Source organism: Camelus ferus, chromosome 10 (genome assembly GCF_009834535.1).
Source record: "Camelus ferus isolate YT-003-E chromosome 10, BCGSAC_Cfer_1.0, whole genome shotgun sequence".
In the NCBI taxonomy this organism is placed as follows: Eukaryota; Metazoa; Chordata; class Mammalia; order Artiodactyla; family Camelidae; genus Camelus; species Camelus ferus.
The window spans coordinates 59,774,381-59,790,582 of NC_045705.1; the positions used below are offsets into that span (position 1 = coordinate 59,774,381).

At 52.4% G+C, this 16,202-nt stretch overlaps 1 protein-coding gene across 14 annotated transcripts in view; it reads right to left on the reverse strand.

Annotated features, from left to right (window-relative positions):
- ARRB1 (arrestin beta 1) overlaps positions 1-16,202 on the reverse strand; it is a 73,789-nt gene that overhangs the window by 34,173 nt on the left and 23,414 nt on the right. For 2 of the 14 annotated variants that reach the window (XM_032489400.1, XM_032489397.1), the window contains exon 1: positions 5,387-5,569. The exons of 8 other annotated variants lie outside the window; for them this stretch is intronic. In XM_032489400.1, coding sequence (XP_032345291.1) covers positions 5,387-5,391 — 5 coding nt within the window. In that variant the 5' untranslated portion in view covers positions 5,392-5,569. Of the gene's footprint in view, positions 1-4,870; positions 4,996-5,386; positions 5,570-16,202 lie in introns of those variants that run through there. 4 more of the 14 variants (XM_032489387.1, XM_032489391.1, XM_032489396.1 and 1 more) reach the window with 4 other exon arrangements.

Consider the following 16,202-nt stretch of genomic DNA (forward strand, 5'->3'; position numbering starts at 1 on the left):
CAGGATCAGTAGCACTGGGCTTAGAAAATGCTTCACAGGGGCAGGTCCCAGCCACCATCAGGCTGAGCCAGGAATACAACTGACACACCCCGACGGGCCTCTGCTCAGCTTTGACCAATGACTCTCCCATTTATCATTCACTTACCCAGTAAACATTCACACAGCTCCTACCACTGCCAGGCTCTGCGGGCACTAAGATGAACAATTCATGGTCCCTGCTGATAAAAGACCGTGGTAGAGCCAAGTTAGAGAAACCCTCAGCCATGACGGCCACTGTGCATGAGCTCTCCGTATAAAAGCCAGCTGCTGTGCTAAGAACTTCACACACAATAAGATACCATATTATTCCATCTAGATACTCCCTTTTTTCAAAAGAGAAACTTGAGATTCAGAGACCTTAAATAACTTAACCAAAGTCTCAAAACCGTATCAGAAAACTCATACAGGAGAGAAACCCCGTGAATGGACCATCTATGGGAAATCATTCAGCCAAAACACATCTTACTCAACATCAGAAAACTCATCCTGGAGAGATTACCTGTAAATTCAGATTTACTACCAGTAAATTGAGAGAGCACTGGCAACAATTCATTCCTCTGTAAGCATCAGAAAATTCATGTTAGATAAAAATGCTATGAATATGGTGAATATGGGGAGGCCTTCAGATAGTAATCTTAATCAACAACAGAAAACTTATCCAGGAGAGAAACCAGGCGCCAATGACTGCTCTAAGTGTGTTATAAATATTAACACATTTGCTCCTCCAACAACATGTAAGGAGGTACTATTATCCCCATCTCACAGATGAAGAAACTGGGGCACAGAGAATCTAAGTAATTTGCCCAAGGTCACATAGCTAGTAAGAGGCAGAACTAGATACTGGAATCCAGGCAGTCTAGCTCCAGAGATCACACTTTCAATCACTCACGATACTACCTTATAGGTGGGATTGTGTGGTTCTGTCTGTCAGGAAAGGCTTCAAGGGAGGAGGCAGCAATGAGGGGGATCTTTAAGAAAACACAGAGGTGCAGAAGAGGTGACAGCCCTGCAGGCGGAGGCCTGGGGAGGGCAATTGAGTTCACTGGGTGTTGGGGAGATAGTGAGAAATCCAGTTTGTCCGAAGGGCCTGGGAGGAGCACCAGGGAAGAGGACAGACCAGAGAAGGGTCCATTCACTGCCCTGATAGTCATGGAGCATCTCCATGCATGGGGCCCTGGGCTAGGTGGGAAGGGTCTCAAATGCTAGACTAAGAAATTTGAACCATATCCAGAAGGCAATGGGGAGCCATGGGCACTTAAGGAGAAGAAGAATGGGCAGGGCTACATCTTAGACACAGAGATGCCTGTAACCCCATACCTTTCCCCTATCCCTGCCCAACTGGGCAGGGTGGCAGCCTGCAAGGGGGCATTCATCCTCAAGTACACCTGCCCTACATTTTGACCCACTTTCCCAGGTGTGAGAACAGCCATCAGGGAGCAGGGAGGTGTGAGGAGCAGGTGGCTGTGGCAGCAAAGAGGTTTCTAGGGCCCTTATCACACTCTCCCGGGTAGCAGAGTTATTTGTGTACCAGCTTGTCTGCTCTGCCAGAATTGAACAGCCTCCTTGTGTCAGTACATTGCCTGCCTGTTTACCCACCATTAGTGCACCTGCTTCTCAGGACAGCCCAGCAGAGGGGGTGGGGGCAGGAAGACAGGACATGTCACCCCTGTTTCACGGATTTGGGGAGCATGAAAGATCACAAAGCAGCCTGCTTTATTTCCCAGAGGGAGAAACTGAAGCCCAAGGGAGAGAAGAATCTTGCACCGAGACCAAGAAACTCAGGGATAGGGAGGCTCACGGGTGTGCCCAGAGTCACAGACTGGGAGGAGAGCCCCAGACTTCTGGTGCTCCTGTCACATTCCTGCTCCGAATCCCACATGGCTCCCTTGGGCACAGGCCTGAGGGCTGAGGGGTGGCGGGTGGTGGATTGGGGGCTCTGGCCAAGTCAAGCTCCAGGGCTCCAGACTTCTCACAGGCTTCCAGGCAGACAGCAATTGCTCCAGCTTCCTGCCAACATTCACGTGTTCACTTTTTTGGTCATGATCTATATTTGTGAAGACTTTCAGGGGGTGCAGAGTGAGGGAGGAGGGGAGCCTGGCCCATTTTCTAGTGACCCATGATACTGGAGATCTGAAAATCAAAGGCTAATAAACATTTCACCACGCAGACTGGCAGCTGGATCCCAAAGAGCCCACAGACCACACCTGAATGCTCTCCAGCCTTCTCGAGGGTCGAGAGGCAGGAAGGGAAGGGTGCTGGCAGAGGAAACAGTGCAGACGCTGAAGCAAGCAGACCCTGCCTGAGTCCTGTGTGACCTTGAGTTTCGCTTCCTCTCTGAGGCATACTTTCGTTGCCTGGAAAATGGGGGTGATATCTACCCCATAGGTGAAGGCATGTATAAAGCCTTGGTACCTAGTAGGGGATGACAGAGGGAAGCGGACATCATTGGTACTGAAATTATTACTGTTATTGTCATCATTCCCCAGGCCAACACCCTGCCTTCTCTCCAGCACCCAGGGGAGAGTTCTTGCCCAGATGTCCCTCAGGTAGAAGGGGATGATTACATTACCGCCACTGGAGACAGACAAGGTTTTTTCAGCTGTCTGTCTCCCACCCAGTCTCTGATAGAAAACAGCAGTTTATGATTTTCTCTTCCTAGACCCTCACATTCCAGAAATCTCCAGGGACATGCCCTGCTATTCCTTCTTTCTGTAATAGCCTTTCCATCAGTTCCTCCACTGTAGTCCCTCCCATCCTTCCTTCCCAATGTCACCTCATCCAAGAAGCCTTCCCTGACTGTTTCAGCCTAACGTGTCCTTGCCCTGACCCCTCCCCTCCTTCCCTTCTTTCCTCTTCCCAACCATCTTTCTTACTTCCTTCCTTGCTTTTCTTCCTTTCGTGTTTTCAGTCTCTGGACCTGACACTGTTCTTACTTCCAGGAGGCACAGGGCCCTGTGCACCTACACACTGGAGCAGGAAGACAGATACTCCACCAATAAACAAAACCCTCCCTCAAAAGCACAGCAGGAGGGTGGGATGATAGGGTGTACGATGCATCCAACTCAGCTCCAGGCTCCCCTTCTAGGGTGGGGTGCACCCCACACAGATGCACCTCTCCCTTCCCCTCCTCCATTCTGTCCCTGTGTCCCCTCAGCATCCCCATGAACCTGCATATCTCTGCTCCCCCGTGGGCGTGGAACCACGTCTTCCTTCGGTCATCTTTGGTATTTAGCTGGTGCTTAGTAAGTATCCTGAATGGATGAATAAATGAATAAACACGAGCCAAACCCTGAGCTTGAAAATGGGGAAAAATAGAACTTGAGCCAAGAGGCAAATTAGAGGCAGGCTGCCTGGCCACCAGCATGAGACACGGGTGTGTGCGGCCTCAGCAGGAGCACGTCACATGCAGGGCGGCCCCAGACACTCGGCAGCCCGTGATTCTTCTAATGGGAGGACTTTATTTAAATTTTCATTTGTTTGGGTTTGTTTTTTTCTTTTCTTTTCTTTCTTTTTTTTTTTTTTGCCAGTTTGAACATACAAAGTTTTAGAGCTATAGAATAACGTATTATATTAAAACGAGATTAATGAGAAGTATTATTTTTCCCCCATTCTCACATTTTATAAAACATCAGAACAGATTAGCAAGGTGGCCATCTCCAACTCTGCGTCACCCACTCTGGGGGCCAGTCAGGGGCCAAGAGCCCTCTGTGGTCGGGGGCTCTGTCCAGACTAAAAGCTATGGCCTAAGGTAGTGGCTCTTTCCTAAGAAAGAATTTTGGGGAGGAAAATCCACACCTGCTATTTTGCCAGACATAGTGCCCTTGCTGTGCTGGAGAGTGGCTTGGTACAGGCTCATAAGAACCGACTGTCACCTTCGTAGGAATTTTGTGAGCTTGTTGTTAAACACAGCCATTGCTGGTGGCTCTCTACTAGGGGTGAGTCTGTTCCCCGGGAGGGCATTTGACAATGTCTGGAGACATTTCAGGTGGTCACGACTTGGGGGAGGGGTGCTACTGGCACCTGGTGGGTGGAGGTCAGGGATGCTGCCTGCACCAGCCAGCCCCCACCTGGCCCTCAACAAAGAATCTCCGGCCCCAGTGTTAACAGTGCTGATGGTGAGAAACCCTGATCTAAACTTACAATTAAATAAATTATATTAAAGACAAAAGGAATACACACTCAAACTTATCACTTACTATTATTTTACTATATTTCACTATAAAGATGGTGTCCTACTGTGCATCTCCTCCCAATTCCATGTTCAGACATCACGTTAGTCGGGGGAAATCCTTGGCAGGAGAACTTACACCACAGAAATCAGCAAATACTACAACCTCATCCTCTCTTTGTTTCCCGGCCAGTTGTTATCAGGGCACTATTGGGTGTGACACTAAGTAGAGAAGGGAAATTCACAAGCCTGGTGGGTGCCTCTAAGTTTCCAGCCCAGGCAGACAGCTCAGCACCAGCCCACTGTATGCAGTGTGGAAGCAGGATCCAAATGTAACCACGTGCACAAACTCTACACACCACACACACACACACACATACATTACTAAGCACACCCCATGTGCACACCTGCATCACACAGCCCACATACAACTCCCCCGACACACCCATACACACACCTCATAAATACACCTGTGCTCCCACAGCAGCCATCTAGCCAGACTGGACTAACTTAAATTATGAGAACAATAAGAGAATACCAGTCTGACTGACCATCTTCCTTGATGCGTCTGGACACCGCTGCCTTTACTCTCCCGTCTTCCCATGGTCTATCCTCCCCATACCCCCACACCCAGCTTGCTAAGGCAAAGGTCTCAACACCCACCTCCGGGGCACCATCCAGTGACCCCATCTCAGTGTCCATTCCTCTTGGCCACTGGAGCCCTGGCTGAGAAGTCCCCCATCCCTGCCCTGTGCCCTGCTTTCTGCAGGCTCCAGAGCAGAGCCTGGCTGGTTGTGACCTTCAGGGCCTGGCCTCCACCCCTTCCCAGAGCCTATGATGAGCAGTTCCCTTGGTGACTCCACCCACTCGGGGACTTCAGCTGCCACCAGATGCTGGTAAGTCCAAACCTCCATCTCCAGCCAGAGTCTCCCGGACCCCACACCCACCAGCCTTGGTACATCTGTATTTAGATGTCCCCTGACTCCTCAGACAAGTCCCAAACAGACTTCCTGTCTGCCCACACCTGTCCCTTGCCTACACTCTCTGCCCCTGCCCACCCCAGAGGTCAGCACACAGGAAGTGCTCAAGGCACATCTCATGGATAAAGGGATAAATTACATAATATCTATAAAGAAAGGAAAAAACAAACTTCCTTATGAGGCAGATAGGAAGTCTTACCCCATTTTACAGACGAAAGCCCTGAGTCTCGGTGAAATTAAGGGGCCAGCCCAGGAGCCGCAGCCGAGGCAGGGGGCTGTGTGTGGGGAGGAGGGAGGCCGTGTAAGACCTGGCACTGGGGGCTGCAAGCAGCAGCCAGGCCAGGGTAGCCCCGCAGGATCGGCTCTCCCCAGCCCCAAGTGAGGGGGTTAGTTACAAAGAAAAGGAAAAGGCGTTCCTGATATGCGTCCTGTTTCCTCTCCTCCTCTGGGCTTCTCAGGCCTTGGAGGGCGGATGTCTCTGGGCTGGCAGCACTCAGCCAGTACACGCACGGACAGGCAGGGGGTCAGGGTCTCCCAGGGCCCCTTCCACCCTAGCAGTCTGGCCTGCATGGAGTCAGGGGCTCCTGAGTGACCCTCAAGTTTCCCTTCCCAGCCCAGAGGAGCCTCCCTTATCCCTAGTGAGTACTCGTCACAGCCAGACACCTCCTTCCATCAGACTGTCCCATAAAGGCACCTCCACTGGGAAGCCTTCCATGTCACCCTTACTTGCTCCGAGGGGGCCCTCTACAGCCCCTCTTCTTCCCTTCCTCCCTGCCCCTCAGCCACCTAGTCCATTACTCTGCCCAGCTCTCTCTGTGGCTATTGCCTGCAGATGGGAGCTCCCCATGAATCAGGCCAGGGAGCAGGGAGCAAAGGCAGAGGCCATCAAATGGGGCTTCTTCAGTGAAAGAACAAGATGAACCTCCTCCATCAGACAGGGAGATTGGGGCCTTCCTGAGGACAGGTTAGATCTCCTCTGTCAGGTAAGAATTTCGCTGAGGGAAGTGGCCGTGACTCCTCCATCAGATAGCAGGCTCCTGCAGACAAAGCTCATGCCTCCTTCCAAAGATAAGGAGCAGCTAAAGGACAAGAGGGCTATGTCCTCTCCATTAGATAGGGGACCCCGGGAAACAGGAGCCATGTTCCCCCCATCAGATCAGAGTCTCTCTCCTAGAGGACAGGACCATGTCCCCTCCATCAGACCAGGAGCCCCAGAGGGCACACTCCCTGTCTGCTGCCTCCTCAGCAGTTTCTAAAACAGTCTTCGGCTCAGTCTAGGACACAGAAGGAACTCCCCCTGGGGCAGAACTGGGGGAAGTCGTGCCCACATCCTCCCTTGCACAGGGTCCCATGCCAACTTCCCATTCACGCCCTCAACTGAATGGATGCTGCCTTGCCATCTTTAAGACAGCCATGTGTCTATCTGGACAGAGGCCAGATGTCTTCTATTTCAGGCAGGAACACTGACTTCTAGAGAGATAGCAATGGGGACAACTGGGAGAGCCCTAACAAGAGAATGCCCAGGACCAGATGGGCAGTGACCAGATGTGTGGGCTGGATGGGTCTCTGCTCCCGACTCTGCTAATAAGTGGGCACACCTCTTCCCCCTGTGGCCACTAATACCCCCCACCCATCTCCAAACTTTGTCAGCACCCACTGCTGGCCAGAGTGGCTGGAGGCATCAGGGAGGAGGGAGAGCAGGGCCCTTCCCAGGTCCCACCTTGAGGATATCACTGGCCTTCCCCGGTGCTGTCGCTGAGCCTGGTCCAAGCTGCCCCCACAGCCGTCCTCCCTACATGTGCCCGCTCCAGGAGCTGCTATTAGTTAGCATCGATCTGCAAAGTGCTTAGCCGAGACATTTTATGAGCTCAGCCTCACCCAGGGCCCTGGGGGCTGAGAGCAAGAGGTGGAAACTGAGTGGGAAGCCCAGGCCACTTGACAGAGCCTGGGAACAGCTGAGCCCCAACACGAAGATCCAGACAAACCCAGGGCCAGCATTCAGTAAATGCTAGCTAAACACATGTTCACTGAAAAGCAACCTAACTAGATCTGGTAACTAAATCCAGGTGTATTTTTTTATTAAGAAAGAATTAATATTATTATTATAACTGATTTTTATTAAGTGTTTAATACAAGTCAGGCACTATTCCAGACACTAGAGTAACTCACTCACTCCTCACAAGCACCCGGTAAGGTTGATCCTCCCCACTCTACATACAGGAAACACAAGGAAGTTAAGTAACTTGCCCAAAGTCACAAAGCAGAAATAAGAAATGTTAGCAGCTCAAACCATCTGCTTGATAAATTAGGAAGTAAAAATATATTAACAATGATCTGTTTTAAAAGAATCAGACACTTTTGAAAGATATAACTAATCCTAAGTGTGTTCCAAACCAAATACTTTCATTATCGGACATTCCGTGGTATACTTGGGATGTAAGAGGTTCTCTGAAAGAGCAGTATCACAAGTGTAAAACATGCGCTTGTCAGTCATCTCAAAATCATGGTTATCCTTCTTTTGAAACTTCTAACTAAGCAGTTTTACTAAACTTTAGAATACAAGCCCCCAAGACCACAATAACAATTATTTTAAGATTTCTCATTTATTTATTTGTCATATGCTAAATACTTCACCTATTCCTCCTGTTTCACCTTGAGGACAACTCAAGGGAAAAAAGACATTACTCCGTTGAGGAGGGCTTCCTTGCACCTCCATGCTGAGGGCACCCATCCCATACACCTCGTTGGTGGGCATGATCTGGCAGGTGTTTGCCCCTCCAAGATGGGAGCTGCTCCAGGCAGAGACTGTGCTTGGCACAGACAAGGTGCATTACAAAGGGCTCGGGGTTAGACAGGCCTGCTGCTTCATCACTCTGCGCTTCAGCTGTCTAGGGGGTGAAGTGAGGTCCCGGCACATAATTAGAGCTCTGTAAGTGGTGAAAATACTAACCACCACCATCACCATCACCACCACCACACCATCCCCGCAATGAACAGACTTGCTGGGCGGCCCTCAGCAGGTCCTTGATGGACAGAGTTCAGCTGGGTCACCAGGTCTCCGAGAGGGTCTTGTTACCTCATAAGGGCCTGGGCAGCTGAGAGAAGATAATGGGTATGATGAGTTCCTGGGAGGCCAGAGTGCTGGGCAGAGACAGTGGCCTGTTATTAGGACAAGGCTGTCTTAGCGAGCATTTTTAAGAAACACATTTCCATTACTTCCAAGAACACAGAGGCTTGCAGATGAGGTGGGCACAGCAAAGCCAACCGAGAACAGCTGCCCTCAGTGAGGCAGCAAATGGGGAGGGACATTCTGTGGCATCTCTGAACATCTCCCCAAACCACACCCTGGGGCTTGGTAATCCACCTTCCACCTGCTCCTCACACACGTCCCTTCCTTAGTCTTGGGGGACAGGGATAGGGTGTGAGAAACCTTCTAGGAGGAACAGTGCTGGCCCCTTTCTTTGCCACCAACCTGTTTGGAGTGACAACCAGCTCCCCATTCCCTGACCTAGATGTTCAGGCTGTCTTTCCCGCAACCTGAAGAAGGCCATGCAAACAGTGAAAGGTGTGGAGAAGGGCAACTGGGAACAGGGTCCAGATCTCTACCCTGGCACTTTATGGTTCCTGACCTCACCTGTCCTCACCTGGACAATGGGATAACATGATCACCTCCAGGGTGTCGAGGAGAATAACTGAACTGATGTCTGCCTATGCTTGGAACATAGTCCAAGTTCAATATATGGTAGGATTAGGGCACTGAGAGGCACCAGAAGAGCCAGGCTATCCAAGTCCCTGGAGAGGTGGGGAGGGGAGGGCGGAGGCAGATAATCACAGGTTAGAACACACAGCGAGGAGGTGGAGGCACCTTTGACCACCATGCCAAATCTCCCAACATTTTTCTGGCCCTCTCTGTGTATCTAGTGGGCCCGAGGCACTGGGACACCTAGGGGTCCCTGGAGGATGACAGATGAGCTTATGGAATATACTCCTTAGGGCCTAGACAGCCTCTCTGGAAACACTCTCCCCCTCCTTTGGCTCAGATGTCACCCTCATCAGAAAACTTCATGACCAACATGGTCCCCTTGGTGTCCTGATTATCAGTTGGTAGTCCCGGGCAGTGAGCATGAGCATTTACATCACAGAAAGTGAAGGGCTCTTGTACCTGGATGATTGGTTACCTGCTTTGAGCTGGGTCTCTGTGAGTCTGATTGAGTCCATCATGGGGGCCTTCTCGCGTCTAAGGGCTGGACTGCCCTGCAGAGACCTTGCCCAGGCCAGCCCCCGGGAGACCAGCTTCCCCAGGGCCTTCGCCATCCTGCTTCTGTTCTACCACAACCACAGTGACCTTAAGAAGCAGAGTAGTCTGTGGGGAATGCACTGCCCACATATGCAGGGAAGACATACACAAACCAACAATATCCTGCAAAAGGCACCAAGAGAGGGTTATAAAGAGGGTGAGAGTAACTCTGGGGAGGGGGTAGCTCCATTCTTCCCAGATGGCCAGGGGGCTGCTGAGGAAGTTACAGAGATCAGGTGACATCTGAGCTGGGACTTGAAGGATGACTAAGAATTTTCCAGGTCATCAAGGTGCAGAAGAAAGAACGTCAAAGTGACGTGCATATGTATGGAATTACACATCCTTACAGAGCAGAGTGCACATTTCAAAATCACTGTCTCATTTGATTCTCTCCAATCCCATAACAGTGTTATTACCTACTCCTCCCTGCACCTCCCTCCCCCCGCACACACATACATGCAAATAAGAAAAGTGAGGTACAGTGAAGGCAGATGATGGGCCAAAGGGCACATGGTGGCTGACTTCTGGGCAGAGGGAGGGGTGGGGGATGTGTGCTGGCTGGGATGGCCCTCTTCTCACAAAGGTGAGGGTATTCCTCTCAGGGAGCAATCCCTCACTCCCGGCCCCTGCTGTCCTGTGATAACCCTCCTCCCATCCCCAGCATACCTACACACTCCTCCGGACCCCAGGGCCTGTCAGAAGGGGCAGCCGGCAGAGGGACAGAGCAGCTTGGCTAGGGCTCAGCAGAGGGGGTTGAGGAAGAGCTGACCATTTTCTAAGGCCCAACCTGGAGGCCCTGCCCCGCCCTCTCCCATTCACCCCAACCGCTGATAACCTCCACCTCTCCCCCTGTAAATCTCCTCTCCTGGCCTCTCCTCTCCCCTTCTCTTGAAGCAGCTGCTGCCAGCCTCTCCCTCTCCTCCCTCCACCCCACGCCCTCCCGAGGGAGCTGTGAGCTCAGCCTTTCCCATCAGCCGTCCCTGGGAATGATGGGAAATGCTCGGCAGGCCAGGAACTGAGAGGAGGCCAGCCCCTGAGAGGGAGGAGGAGAAGCAGGGCTTTTCTGAGGGCCGCTGGGGGCATCCTGGGGGCAGGGCTCAGTTCTGCTGCTTCCTATGAATCCCAGGCTGGGCTTATGGGTGCAGTCTGCCTGACCACATTACACGCTCTAGATGAGGTGGGCTCCAACTGCTGGAGCCAGGATGGGCCTCTCTTTACAGATGGGGAGACAGAAGCCCAGGGAGAAGACAAAAAAAAAATGCGTTGAGGGACTGACTGCCAAGTCCCAGGTACTGCTTGAGCCTTTCATACTTCTTGTCTCATTTAATCCTCACAACTACCCTGCAAGGAATGTGTGATAGGCTGAATGATGGCCCCCTGAGATGCTCACATCCTAATCCCTGGAACCCTGAATCTGTTACCTTACATAGTAAAAGGAACTTTGCACAAGTGTTGTTAGTTAGGGATCCACAGATGGAGAGATTACTCCCTATTATCTGGGTGGATCCAGTGTAATCACAAAGGTCCTTATAAAGCAGGAGGCAGGAAGGGCAGAGAGAGAAAAGCAAAGTGAGGATGATGGAAGCACTGAGAGAGAAACTGGAAGATGCTGTGCTGATGGCTTTAAAATGAAGGACGGGGCCAGGCACCAAGGAATCCAGGCAGATTCTAGAAGCTAGAAGTGGCAAAGGAAAGGAGTCTTCCCTAGAGCCTCCAGAAGGAACGCAGCCCTGCCAACCTATTTTAGGACTCTGACATCCATAACTATAAGAGAATAAATTTGTTTTAGGCCACTAAATTTGTGGTAGTTTGTTACAGGAGCAATGGGAGACTGCTGAAGTAGGTATTCCCAGTCCCATTTTGAAGATGAGGAAACCGATGCTCAAGAAGGCACACGATGTCCTCAGGTCCTGCAGGCCCTCCTCCACACCACCCTGGCTCACTGGGGATCTCCACAGGCTCTTAAAGTTGGGAGCCCCTTGGCCAGGGCTTCAAGGTTGGGGAGAGTCTGAGGAGGAGGAGGCAGAGGTCTGCTGCTTGTAGGGCCGAGGCTGAGGGCAGGGAAGGGATCTGGGGAAAGTAAAGCTCTGCTTGAAAGGGGCTGTAGTGTGGCTGGGGGCTTCTGGAGCCAGTGGCTGAGTCCTATCCTGCCCAGAACTGGGAAGCAGGGAGGCATGTGACACAGAGGAAGGGCTCTGGCTGTAGAGCTGGGCTCAGGGGGCTGAGTGTTTGCAGGATTAACTGAGATGAGATGAAATCCCCCCATTATCTCTCTTTGATCTTGACAAAATCCTTGGGAGGAAGGCTCCTTATCCTTCTTCCTGCATTACTGGTGTGGAAAATGAGGTCCTGAGGATTAGTGGCTGGCCCAAGTTCTCACAGACGGTAAGCATGGAATCTGGGTATTCATAATGATCAACATAATGAAAAGCATCAAACCATGATGGATGGCTATTGAATGTTGTGTGCCTGACACTGTGTTCATTGTCCCTGATCAAGTCCCTCCTCTGCTTCAAACTGCTTAACTGCTTCCCACAAGTCCTTCGCAATCTGGCCCCTGCTCACCACTCCAAACCCCTTCCACCACATTCCCCTGTCTGCCATCCTCCCCACCAACACCCTCCAGCCACAGTGACCTTGGTCCCTTCCCTGGAGCCATCAAACTCGTTTCCACTTTGGAATCTCCCACAGGGTTCTGGGCCCCCTCAGCCCCAGGCCACTTGTGAAGGAGAAACCATGGGTCCTGGCCACTCCTGCTCCTCCTTATGGGTAAGGAAGGGAGCAGAGACAGGGGTCAGCCCTAGATGGCAGGCCTTGAAGGCTGGAGCTGAGAGGGCCTGGGTAAGCTGGTCATTTCCTACACAGTAAAGACAACAGCAGCCTGGAGGTGTGGGGGCAGAACTCCCCAGGGGGTAAGCCCACCCAGATACATAGAGGCTAGCACACTGGAGCTGAAGGGGCCTTGAAGAATGTTGGGTCCCTCCCCTCAGGGCACACATGGTGACACTGAGGCCCAGAAAGGGCAGAACTTGCCCCTGGCTCCACAGTGTGTCACTGTGGGAGCCAATCTGAGGTAGAGGTAAAGCTTTGGGGTCTGCCACTCACTTGCTGGGTGCACTTGGGCAGGGAGGGAATCGCTCTGATCCTCACCTCTAGAATGGGAAAAGCTTGCCATTTTCAATGAATGCTTAGGAAGCACCTGGTGCAGGTGAAGCCCAGGATAAATGAAAGCTGTTCTCACCATTGACAGAGCTGGGCCTGGACTCAGGACACTGATGTGGGAGTGCACCCCCTCTCAGCGACATAGCTGGTGGGTTTAATTTAACCCCCAGGTTAGACCCAGGAAAGCACCCAGAGAGGTGGGCACTCAGCTGTCTCCAAAGCCACTGCTTCTGGGCCCTCAGTGCTGGTCAGACCTTGACCTTGGCTGATCATCTCTAGGAAGGGTTTTGTTAGCCTCGTTTGCCTTACAGTTAAAGAAAGGACCCCCCAGGGAAGCAAGCCTGGACCAGAGGGGCTCCTGGTCAAAACCCGCACTTCCCACTTCCACGTGGAAAGAGGGAAAGAGGAATTGACCACATACTGAGCACTTCCTGCAGGTGGTGCTGTGCTTGGGCTTTTGTGCGCTCGCTCACTTGACCCCCACCACCCAGAGGGGATTAGAAGGCCCACTTGCTGAAGAGAAAGCCAGAGGTTTCCAGAGGGTGAAGAACTTGCCTGTGGCACCAGCTGGTAAAGTCCTGTTCCTACCCTGCTCCAGGAGGCCTCCGGGCAAGGGCCCATTCCTATTCCAGAGCACTGCGTCTAGGGCCATTTTGAAGAGAAGGAACCCAGACTGAGCCAAGGCAGACTGACCCACCTACAGCCCGCTATGGCCATCTCCTCCCTCCAGCGCTTCTCACCTCACCTCAACCTCCCCAGAGATCTGTTATTAATAAACTATGAAAATACCACACCATGATGCTGTTGCCTCCGTCTGGAATGCTGTCCAGCCCCACACCAAGTTCACATCTACTTCAGCTTAGATTTTTGCTCATTCGGCACTTCCTCAGAAAGCCTTCGGTGACCCCCAGCTAGGGCAGATCCCCACATCAGGCACCCTCAGCTCTTCTCACAGTGTGCACCTCCTGCCTTCTGTCTCCCTGCTCCAGACCATAAGCCCCATTAAGCCAAGGACAGAGTCTGTTTGCTGCCATGGTATCCCCAGAGGTGAGCCCAGTGCTGGCACGCAGCCTCCGGAAGCCACTCTACACTTGCCTGGGCCAGGCCCCACGCCAACTGCTGAAGCTACACATTATGTATAATCCTCACGATTACTCTAGGACGTGGCGATTATCACCCCCCACATCCCCATACAGATGAGGACAGCAAGACTCAGAAAGAAAGTGACTTCCCCGAGGACACCCAGCTAACCTGGAACACGCTGAGACCAGCACCTTGGGCCGGCTACAAAATCTGTGGGCCCAAGTGCAAATGAAAACATGGGGCCCCTTGTTCAGATTTCAAGAGAGAGACAGAAGAGCATTAAATCAATCAAGAGGCACTTCTGAGCTCAGGACCCTGAGCAACTGCCCAGGTTACATGCCCTGAAGCCAGCCCCAAGGGCACCCGTGTACTCTGACTCCCAGCCCAAAGCCAGGCTCCTCCCACGGAGAGGCCCTTTGGCATCGGTCCCCTAAGACGGTGGTTCTCACACTTGAGCTTGGGTCAGAATCACCTGGGAGGCTTGTTAAAATCCAGTTTGCTGGGCCACACCCCCAGAGCACCCTCTCTCAAGGTGAGATGCAGGCCTGGGAACCTGCATTTCTAACTGCTGCTTTCTAAAGGTGGTTGCTGATGTTGGTGCTGGGGCCTGAGCCACAGAAGCCCTACCCTGAGGAATGCATATTTAATAGGGCATTCCAAATCCAGGGCCTCTCAGAAGAAGAGATTTCTGGTGGGCTATCAGAGTTGAGGATGCCCGAGGTCCTTCAAATCATACTCAGGCCTCAGTCCAAAGGGCCAACTCTGCTAAGAAGGAGAGGAGCATGGGGGAGGACAGGGAGAAGCAAGGTGGAAAAAGGAAAACTTTATACAAATTACCCTGTTAATTTTTGTAACAATTTTGAGAGGTAGCTTCTATTATCTTTATTGTAGAGAAAACCACAGCATAAAGAAGGCAATGATTTGTCCAGGATCACAGTCAGGAAATTATGGAGACCATATCTGAAGCTGGTTCTATCTTAGGTATGGTCACAAAGTCTGCTTCAACCATCTGGCCCTGACAGGTTCTAATCCCATGACCTGCTCAGGCCAGAGGAGCAGAGCCAGGGGCCTTGGGTTGGATTCACACAGTCCCAAACCCTGACAAGATCTGAAAAGCCCCGGCAAACCCCCAGGGCCCTCTGCTCACTGCCTGCCTGCCCTCCAAGGTCAGGCCTGCAGCTCAAAGACCTGCGACTCAGCAGGGCTAATTGCTGGCATCATTCTAGCAGGCCAGGGTGCCCACCCCCAGATCAGAAGTTCCTTCCACATGCAGGCCCTTCTCTCCAGCCTCCCCTCCCACTACTTACTCACACATACCCTAAGTCCCAGATCACACACCATCTGTTTCAGGGTTTGCCCACACTATTCCTTCCTTCCTGGAATGCCCTTCCTACCCTGCCTATCTGTCCAACTCTTACCCATCCTTCAAAACCCCAGGTCAGCTCTTCCGCCTCTGAGAAGTCCTTCTTCATCACCTTGTTCATCCTCACCGTTCTGCCAACTTCTGCTTCCCTGGCTGCTCCTCCAACCATTCATTCTACAAATATTTATTGAGCATCTGCCTTGCTCCAGGCACAGTGCAAGGTGCTAGAGGGGCAAGGCTGAGTTCCGTCAGGCTAGGATATGGGTCTGCTTCATTCTATGAGCCTCTGCCAGGAGGGTGACAGAGAGGGGGACCGGTGAGGGTCCCCAGGGAGTGATGAGACCTCAGCTGGAGATTTGAAAAGGTAGTGCAAATGCTACATTTCAGGCCACTGCCAAGTTGTGGGGAGCAGCTACCCAATGCCCTTGGCAAAGCAGCATAAAACTACTACCAAATGAACACAAGACATTTACGTGCATCTGTGCCAAGGGGCTGCACTGGCTGTGGGCTCCCCAGGAAACCGAGGGCCAGAGGGGGACAGGGAAGAACCCCGAGCAGGAGGCAGCCCTGAAGTGGGCCTGCAGCCTCCTCTCCCAAGAGATGTGTGAATTAAACAGTGAACGAAGGAGGAGTCAATGTGCCCCCACCCTGAAGTACATGCCCTGCGGACCCCTCCTTGGGGGCGGAAGGCATTAAGGGCGCACTCTGGAAAGCCACAGCCCACAGAAGCCCCAGGCGGGGGAGGATGGCTGCTGCCCGCACAAGGAGGAGAGAGGCTGGAGTGGAGCCAGGCTGGCAGAGGAAACATCTTGAGAGGGAAGAGGGAGGAAGGGAGGAGGAACGAGAAAGGAGGAAAGAGCCAGACATGCAAACACCTCCGTCTCCTCTTTCCAACCAAAACAGAATCCCCAGCAGACTTGAGACCTGTGAGGAAGGAGACAGGGAATGAAGCTGGGGCCTCAGAGGGGCGGGTGGCTGGAAGGCGCCCAAGGCTGGAGTCTCTAGAAGCTGGGTAGCCCTGCCAGGGATGAGGGGGGTGGGGAGGCCCAGGGTTCACCCAGCTCTGTCCCACAGGGGCTGAGGCTCAGAGAGGGAGAGGATGTGGACTCC